The sequence below is a fragment of the Sander lucioperca genome, chromosome 7 (genome assembly GCF_008315115.2).
Source record: "Sander lucioperca isolate FBNREF2018 chromosome 7, SLUC_FBN_1.2, whole genome shotgun sequence".
Taxonomy (NCBI): Eukaryota; Metazoa; Chordata; class Actinopteri; order Perciformes; family Percidae; genus Sander; species Sander lucioperca.
In genome coordinates, this window is record NC_050179.1 from 5,320,428 (window position 1) to 5,330,305 (window position 9,878).

General features: G+C 41.0%; 1 protein-coding gene across 1 annotated transcript; it reads right to left on the reverse strand.

Annotated features, from left to right (window-relative positions):
• Positions 1-7,626: 7,626 nt before the first annotated feature.
• Positions 7,627-9,878, reverse strand: LOC116038715 (cyclin-dependent kinase inhibitor 1C-like). Its single transcript, XM_031283306.2, has 3 exons — positions 9,129-9,878; positions 8,852-8,969; positions 7,627-8,335 (listed from the first exon to the last, which is right to left on the reverse strand). The coding sequence occupies exons 1-2, from the start codon at positions 9,658-9,660 to the stop codon at positions 8,854-8,856; spliced, it is 648 nt and encodes a 215-aa protein (XP_031139166.1). The 5' UTR covers positions 9,661-9,878; the 3' UTR covers positions 7,627-8,335; positions 8,852-8,853.

Genomic DNA, 9,878 nt, shown 5'->3' on the forward strand with positions numbered 1-9,878 from the left:
GCTTGTGTGTCGGGGCGGAGGGGGGGAGGATTGTATGCACTTTGTGCAAAACAAAGTTTGATTTGTAATGCTGAATTAGTCAAGAGATAATTGCATGCAGTATGGACGCCACTGTAAAGCTACTCAAGATGGGCTTCTCTCGTTGGTCAATCCGTGGTTGATCACATGATGAATAAGTGTGGCCCTGATTTCATCAGAGATGGCTCTCCTTCCTCCTCCTCCTCCTCCTCCTCCTCCTCCTCCTCCTCCTCCTCCTCCTCCTCGTTGTTGTCCCCTGTCTGTCCCTCCTCATCCCCTTGCTCTCTATTGTTGGCATCCATTGTTCAAAACAGGTAATCTGACCTTTGACCTATGTATAGGCCTATACTAAAGCAGTGATTGGTTAGTGTTCAGTTATGACATAATGTGTTTGCAAATGTGAGGAGTGTGTGCCCTGGTAAATAAGTGTAGCATTTTGATTGGTTGTGTTTAGAAAAGGAAAGCAAGTCACTTCCTGTTAGATTTTCGTGTCTTAGGTAGAGAATTGTGCGTAATGTTTTGAAAAAAGTGTTTTATGCAATTGAAAACTGAGTGAAAGGCTGAAAAATAGCTTATGGTTTTGGAGATTTGCTGTGGATTTTGCACTTTGAGTGAGAGGTTTCAAAAATTGTGTGACATGAAAAGATTTTGTGTGTAAGCAGTTGGAAAAAAACTGTAAAAAAAGAATGTATGTTGACTTTCGCAAAATGTTTTCTGCTTGACACGTTACAAATGTCACTATTTTAATACTTTAATGAACTACAAGCTATTGCTATAATCTCTCATGTGATGCTGCAAAATATCTGTGGACATACTGTTATAAATTGCTTTTACTGTTAAATTACCTAATAATACAGATAGAGTGTAAACATATGGCTGCTTTAAATAATGGACACATACAGAGTTATATAAAGTCAAATTGTTCAATCCTGATCCTATAGCCCTGTGTGTGTGTGTGTGTGTGTGTGTGTGTGTGTGTGTGTGTGTGTGTGTGTGTGTGTGTGTGTGTTCAAACTCTTAAAGTTAGTTTTTCAAATCAATAGCTGACCTCTTCACCTTTTCAGGCAGGAAAACTGCCGACCCTACAGAGAATACACATGCTTTATTTGCTGTTTTTGTACTCGATATTCAGAAAAAAAAGTGGTCTGGGATTGCCTCCACATGGCTCTCACAGACCATTACTCAACTTGTCAAAAACCGATGCTCTGTTACGGCCCTCAGCATCAGATACCGACGCACAAGGCACTCAAATACACTAGCATGGGCGTAGATTTTGGGGGGGATGCAGGAGATATGTCACCCCCAATATTGAGAAGAGGTAGATTTGTCCCACCTTTACAAAATATGAAAGACAACCCACTCCCCAAAAGAGGTAAAAATAACTCTTCAAGGGGCACAAAACATGTACGGAAAACAAGAATTGTGTCTACTTGTACTACATCGAGAGAACACAGCAGGAGTGTGAAAAATAAATATAGATTCATACAGATTTAAACTTTGGAACTTCTGGCTCTAACAACGTTTTATTCTCTAAGAGGTTTGTTGTTGAGATGTACATGATTCCTAAAGATGACAAAACACGTGTGATATTTTGAATAGGCAGAACGTTTTGAACAATACAGGAGAACGATTATTTCCTTTACATAAATAAATAAATGTGTACCAACAATTGAGGCAGGAAAGGCCCAAATTGTTGCATAAAAATCCAGCAGAATGCAGGAAATTAAGAATTTGACGAACAAAATGTTCAGGGGGAGGACACCCAGACCCCCAGTTATAAAATGTCTCTTCCTCTTTTGAAACAAAACCTTCGCCCTTTTGCACTAATATGCATGTGCGGCTGGACCACCATTCAAAAACAGAACAGAGAAGCTTAGATTCCAACAAACAGAGGAACTGTGACTTCATCCTTGGCTCAGGATGCCATTATGCCAATATATCTATACATAGCTGATAGTTCTATATTAATGGTTTGAATATCGAGTACAGCCCCTTTAAGTCAAATTTTGGTTGTTCAATGTTTTTTCTTATTGTTAATGTGGGAAGATGTCAAGCTTTAATGGGAGAGAATACTTGTTTCCTTTGCAATGAATGTCTTGAGGTGGAGAAATGTATCTTTATCTGCCGTCGTCAATATTTTTTAAGCTATTCTTCGCAAACAAAAACTGAATGATATAGTATGCAAGACACATGTGTTTTAACAAAATATTGGACCAAACATTGATCAATATTGGACCAAATTACTTGTCAAAATGGATGTTTTTTTTGCAGTGCATGCGTCGTTATAGCATACCTTTTCAAAGCTGCAGGTCAATAGTGAATCCTTCATGTAAAGCCTCCAGACTGCTGCTGAAATGAAAAGTTTGGCCAAAAGGTTATAAAAACATTCATTTTTACAAGCTCAAAATGTGATAAAACCTTGTTTCTAAGTAGCTATTATAACGCCTAGGCATATTGCTTTTTCCTGCATTTATAATAACATAAAAAACTAAAACACATTTTTCCACTATATTCCTCCGAAAAACTAGACAACTGCAACAATTATACCAACTTTCTAGCCTACAGTAGGCTGTATTTGTGCCGTGCAGACGCAGCCCAGACGAGACATTAAGCTGCTCGCTCCATCACGTTGTGAAACATTGTAAAGGATCTGCTTTTATTCTGGGCAGTGTTAAATCCGATCCCCTTGATGCGTGGGGAGAGCAAAGTGAATTAGAAATTGAGGTGGGCTGATTAACCCCTCCCACCCCATCTCCCTCCTTCTCCTCCCCCTTCCAACCGAGACCAAAGTCGCGATGCAAAGAAAAGGAGGAGACAGAAAGAAGATATTTGAATAGCTGCCACGAGTTCCCTGTCACACCACCTCCAGCGTGGATTGAGCCGTGCTCTTTGTTATCTACAGGCATGAATACTGAGTGGATGTAAAGAGAAAAAGGCCCAGGAGAGGTGAAAAAAAGGAGGCATTGGGGCACGTCTGGGTCTAGAAGAACCCATAACAAAAATAACTTGACTTACAAAATATCTATAATATCGGTTAAAGGGCCTTTTGTAAGTCCCTTATTGTTCTTTATAATATTTACTGTCCCAATTGCTCATGGTGTCACCATGATAGTCTAAATATTTGGCATGTATTTTAAAAGTAAATGACATTAAATACTGTGTTAATACTGATTAATGCTAAAGCTCTGCTGTTTCCTCATTGTACCTTAATATTTAGTATTTAATGTTAACATTGATATTATTATAATATTAGAGACAGGTATCCTAAGACATATAATGCTAAGTGTGTACTCAGAAAACATTTACTTTTTTAAACATATGTTAAATTGGCCTCTCGTGTTTGAGCTATGTTGTGTTCGATTATTGTCAATCTAGCACCTATACCTTCAACAATGAGCATAAAAACCATTTCGGTCACCAATCACACCCAAAAACAATCTGTTAGTTTGACACAGTTTTACTTATTTATATTATTTCTAATGGGTTATTCAGCCAATACCAATATATTTACATTTCTGTTGTCATCAATTAAACCCACAACTGTATGTTTTTATAAACATTTTAGTGTGTTTAGACAAAAAAAGAGAGAGCGAGCGAGAGAGAGAGAGAGAGAGCGAGAAAGAGATAGAGAGAGAGAGAGAGAGAGACAGAGAGAGGACAGAGAGAGAGAGAGAGACAGAGAGAGGACACAGAGAGAGAGAGAGAGAGAGAGAGAGAGAGGACAGAGAGAGAGAGAGAGAGAGAGACAGAGAGAGGTCAGAGAGAGAGAGAGAGAGAGAGAGACAGAGAGAGGACAGAGAGAGAGAGGACAGAGAGAGAGAGGACAGAGAGAGAGAGAGAGAGAGAGAGAGACAGAGAGAGAGAGAGAGAGAGGACAGAGAGAGGACAGAGAGAGAGAGAGAGAGACAGAGAGAGGACAGAGAGAGAGAGAGAGAGAGAGAGAGAGAGGGCAGAGAGAGAGAGAGAGAGAGAGACAGAGAGAGGACAGAGAGAGAGAGAGAGAGAGAGACAGAGAGAGGACAGAGAGAGAGAGAGAGAGACAGAGAGAGGACAGAGAGAGAGAGAGAGAGAGAGAGACAGAGAGAGGACAGAGAGAGAGAGAGAGAGAGAGAGACAGAGAGAGGACAGAGAGAGAGAGAGAGAGAGAGAGAGAGAGAGAGAGAGAGAGAGAGCAGATCCCTCCTCCGGATACAATCACCTTTATGCAAACACGTGCACCAGGCCTGTCTGCCCACTTTAGAGGAGTGGAGTGGAGGATGGTTGGGGGGGGGGGGGCCACAGGTGTCTAACAATCCAACAAACACTCCCAACCCCACCCCCCAAAACACCCTCTGCACACAGGCACTTTTATGTCATTGCACTGAAGATCCCATGCAGGGCGGGGCAAGGAGAAGCAAATAACTTCAAAATTGTGATTAACTATCTGTATTCATCTGAATGTTCCTTTATGATCTATATATTAATCGTGAAACAAAAACGAGGCAAGAGTCAAAGTAAAGTAAAGTAAAGTAAAGTAAAGTAAAGTAAAGTAAAAGAGGCCTTTAGCTCCACAGGCCTGTGCGTCAGGAGGTCAAAGTCCAGCTTGCAATAAAATATATCCAAATTTATTCAGTTTGTGTTTCAGTTTGTGTTATTTCATTCCTTAAAACAACTGAAAAGTATAGCAAAGGGCAAAAATTTGCTCTGCCTTGTTTCACGTAAATACAAGACAATCTATGAACATTGGGAATTGATTGATTTAAAGAAAATTGGATTTAAGTCCTGCAGGATTATGATTGTTTTGATCTGCAGCTCCTAGACACACTCAGACCTGAATTCAGTCCTCCATTTGTTACGGTATAGGTTAAAAAAAAAGATATTTTTTGGTGAGGGGGGTAAAGGGGGTCAGGGAGCTTTAACTCGGTGACAAAGCCTCATTTGCAGGTCAATGCGATGGCACACTCGCCTCTCCTCTCCATCCAGCTCGCCTTTGTTCCCTGTCGCCTGCGCCGATGCCAGATGGTCATGGAAAATGCTAATTCCCGTTGGCTGATTTTCTTCCTTTCTATATTTAATTGCAGCCTTTGCAGATTGTCCCGGTAATTGTGTGTTTTGAGAGGAAAATGCGATTTAAGTTTTTTCTCTCTCTGAAATTTTATTTTTAGTTGTTACATTTGTATGGAGCCTCAAAGCCACTGTTTATGTCAAAGTGGCTGAAGCTAAACCATTTGCCAATTCAGACCCATAAAGGAGCAACATTTTGTGACGAATTTTACTGAGAACTGACGAGATGTTATTATCATTCAGTCAATTACTAAATAGACTCAGCAAATGCATATACACAGTGGACGCATTGTGACTGTATTCGATTCATTTTAGGATCGAATAGGCGACTTAACGACTTGGCTACACATATAGGCTACATATTAATCAATCCAAGTTTTTATCTCTCACTTTCTAAATAAATGATATAAAATAAAACAGTTTGCCTTTTTGCACGCTCTTTTTTTGAGAATGGGATACACGATTTATAAATCTAAATTTGGTCTGATTGAAAGGAATGAGGTGTTATAAAGTCGTGTTCTTTTAATGAATAAATCTTGCTTTTGTTATTGATATTCACATTCATCTGTTTTTTTTCAGGGTGATGACTAAACGGTGTACTTCATTTTTGTTAAGTCACTTAACTCAGTAATGTTACATATTTGTTATAGGCTACAGTATTTTTAGTTTAATTGAACTAACTGATTAAAGCAACAGTTGATTATGGTTTTATGATGACTGGGACACATGGAATTGTGTAAGTTAAAGGTCAGATGGGAGACTGAAGGGCTCATCAGGATGATTCTCTCCATCAGCAGTTGCTTGTTTCATTATATTCTATTGTAGTGGGCGTGTTAATGAGGTATGTATGTTAGCTGTCATCTCTTTCCTTTATGTCCATCACACATACTGTACAGCAGGACTGAATGAAGTTATAATTGTCATGCAACATATTCTGTGGAGCCAATTTAAATTGTAAAAATCCACCCGGTCATGCAATATGAATGCCCTTGCATAGAAGCTTATATTCTTGGTGAAAAATATCACTTATTATGCATGGACAGTCAAATACATTTTTTTTTTACTGTTTAGATTTGTTTTTGTTTTTTCCTGCAAATAGAAGCTTACTGACTTGAATTAACCTACGACCTCTCCCGCAATGGCTCAAATGCAATACCTTTTTGAGAAAACGAGTGTGATTTAAAGTTCTATTTATTGGGACAAATTTTATATAGTTGCACAGCTGTAGAGACAAATAAAGGAAGATGACCCCTTTAACTCTTGGGGACTTGAGCCCTTGAATTTGTCCAGTCTCCAATATAGAGGGGACTTCATTAAAGTAACACATGAACAGCTGTTGTCTTTAACATGTAAACTATTGAGAATTTAAAACTACACTGAATGGCCTCGCAGCTCCCCGTGGGCATATGGGCGTTAATTAGCTGGATATAGCCATAGATTAATTATAATATTTTTTTCGTCCATTCGTATCAATAGAGCAGCCAGACAAAGTGTCTTTTGTTCTCTGATGCAGGACATTCTGTGGCTGACTGAATGGGTCTTGGCTATGTCTACATGGATTTGCCATATGGCAACAAAAAGGAAAGAATGGAGCCGAAGAGCGCTTTGTGCTGGAAATCAGAACAAGCCCGTCATAGCTTATGGCTGCATAGAGCTGACAAAGTCACTCTGGCCATCAAAAGTCTCCATTTCATCAAAACATTAATGTCAGATGGTCAAAGCAATCCAAACAAATGAAGAAACTTATGGAAAATTATAAAAATGTGCCTGTTTTCTGCGCACTGACAGGCGGCCCAGGCCGCGCGCGAATTCAGACACTGCTGCATTTGGCTTCTTTCAATTAAGGGTAAACTTGCAAGTATGACCTGTTGAATAGTTTGTTTCAATAGACGAAGACAATTACAAAGACTATAGTTTTCTTTTTCCAGCTCTGGCAGGTGGCCTCCACGCCCGGTGTATCCACGGCGGGGTAAACAGTGTGTGTGAGTGGGTCTTTAGAGGGCTTGTTGAGTGCGGGTGGATGTGGGGGTGTCTTCGTGGCGGACAAAGCGGGGATCCAAAGGCAGCTGCTGCTTCTTTAGAAGGGCGAAAGGGCCTTTAAATCCCAGCCTATATCCCGCAGCTGCCATGCGGCCCAAGGCTGCACGTCTGAATGCGTTTCCCCCCGCAAGGTATATGAGCCCATAGAGGCAGACAGATAGGCCTACAGGCGGAGCTCAATGAAAAGTAATGTATACCTGCGTCCCCGTGGGAGGTGGAGAGTCATAACTGTCTGCAATAGCACGGCATGGATTCTTGGTTGTGTTTATTATGCCTTCTTTTCAGCAATAAGTTTGGAAATATAAATCACATTAAGACCAATAAGGAGAATATGGCCAGCTTTCATTGAATGAACAATAACACGGTTGTTCCAATTATTTTTCTAAATTTAAAAATCACGAGGCAGAAACCAGACAACACAAAGACGTCAAAGTTTCAGTTTCAGGACTAATTTAACACACATCTAGTTTCATAACACCCAAAACTAAACAAATACACGGGACAAAAACACACCACCAAATCTGCTTTAAAGTCGAAGTGAAAAATATTTTATTCTCATCTTTTACAAGACATAGGGCAATTGTATAAAAACACAAAAAACGGCTCAGAAACCTATTTTTCCAAGTGTGGACTATCGGGTAAGCTACATGATTGCAAAACATCACAATGACAAATGGAAATATTAAAATAAAATAAGAATATGCCCTTTGGCTAAATCAACAAGGCATTTAACAAATATAAAGAAACATAAATAAATTATAAGTTAGAATAGTCTTAAAAAATATACATTTAACAGAAAAAAAAAACAGAAATAAACATTTATAGGCTATTGTCTCTATAAAGCTGTACACTTTTGGCCAGTGTAGACAATTATTTTAAAGTATAATTAGGATTGCATTGCACAGATGTTAAAACATTTAACACTGTCGAGTGGCTGTATGCAAAAGCAACAATGAATGCTACATTTGTACTGGATAGAAGTCATTCGGCGAAATGTCCTCTCTTTCCTGTCCATTCCCCACCTCCCCTCCCCCCCCAAACCGTTCAGTCCTGAGAGTCTGGTCCGGTGTTCAGGCTGCGCTCCGCCGGGGCGCACCGAGCCGAAGCAGCCGGCTGGTCGGGCTTAAAATCTCCCACACCGTCCCCTGTTTTCTCCTCTCCGGCGTAGTAGCAGGGAGAAACATCCACATCTTGATCCTCAAAGTATGCAGGCAAATAGGCTAGTGCAAAACACCTGAGGAAGGAATAAAACACGATCAGTTTGTCTGAGGAAAAGTCATTCCGAAGAAAGACGCAGTCAGCTTTCTGGCGAAACAGGAAACTCAGCAGCAGGCGTCACCAAAGATCCTCTATAGGCTACTGAATCGTCTCTGGCGTCACCCTTTACCCAAGCCTTTTCCCGCCACATCGTGACGCACATCCCCCTCCCCCAACCACTGATGTTACTACGGCTACTACTATCACTACTACTGCGATTTCGCCACCACGAACTCCCCACCCTCCCCTCCCAGATAACACCGTCTGCGCTTTTTGGCTCACGTAATCTTTTCCAATTAACGTAGGAAAAACAAAACAGAAATCAGTGATCAGATATAAGGCAGCCACCAGGCTAAACATAACTATTAATAGTTTGACAGTTTGATAATTGAAGTGTAAAAAAAAAAAAAAAAAATCAGAACTGCCAGTTTAGACTAGCTTTAACGATTTGAAACGGTTTGGTAGTTTAGAAAAATGAAAAAAATCTTCATACCTTCAACGGATCCTCTTTCGTGGAGTTTGTTCCAGCGGGATTGGAGACTTGGAGTGGTGGCAAGCGCTCACATCATTAGATTTTTTATCAGCAGCCCTTTTTCGTTTCACGAAGAAGTCTGTTGGAGAGAGAAAAAATAAAAATGAATACACATAAATCCAGTTGAGCCGAAATTACGCATGCGACAGACAAGGGGATAATTTGGATACAGGGACTATATCACTGAAGCCACAGACATCCTTAACATGATATTTAAAATGTATTATAGCCTGTTTACCTGTGATGTGTGTGTTGTTGTCAGTAGTGGCCGTTCTTTTTCGTCTAACACACGGGACCTGTTTGTGAGCCTGCTTCCCTGAATTGAGCTTGTCTGTGCGGTTCTCCTGATTAACCTCCACCGGGCAGAAAGTGCTGCTGCTCTCGGGCACGGACAAGCGCTCAAGTACATCCATATCAGGGGTCTCCGGTTGAACAGAGTCCGAGAAGGGCCTCTGCTTGATGGGTGTCTCAGGCACCCTGGTCCGACCGTTCTGTACAGAGTCCTGATAAAACACCGGGGTCTTATCCACGGGCACCTCTTCCCACTCGTAATCCCCATCCACCGGGGTGTTGTCTTCGAAATTAAAGTTCCATCTCTGCTGATCCCGTTCGGAAATCTCCCGCAGCTTGGCTTTCATCTCCCGGTTTAGTTCGTCGTGATCCACTGGTCCGAAGAGATTGCGGCAGACGCTTGTGCGTCTATGGACAGGGAAGGTCCTCCTGGCCACCAGCCTATCCAGCGCGCTGCTCGATAACTGCACGTTGGTCATCTCCAAAATCTTTCCGACAAAAGCCCCAAAACACAAAATAAGATGCCCTATTTGGCTAAATGATCCCTGATGAGAGAGTATCAGGTGTTGTTGTTGTTGTTGTGCCTAAAGTGTGTATCTGTATCTCTATCTCCTCTCTCGTCCGTCTCTCTCCGCCACACAGTTCTGTTTAAATGTACCTTCTCAGCGAGTGAGATGTGGAGTATATAACCTCTCAA

Coding starts and splice junctions, on each gene's coding strand:
- LOC116038715 (XM_031283306.2), bottom strand. CDS start 9,660: ATGACCAACGTGCAGTTATCGAGCAGCGCGCTGGATAGGCTGGTGGCC. Junction 8,970..9,128: donor CAACAACACACACATCACAG/GTAAACAGGCTA, acceptor TCTCTCCAACAG/ACTTCTTCGTGAAACGAAAA.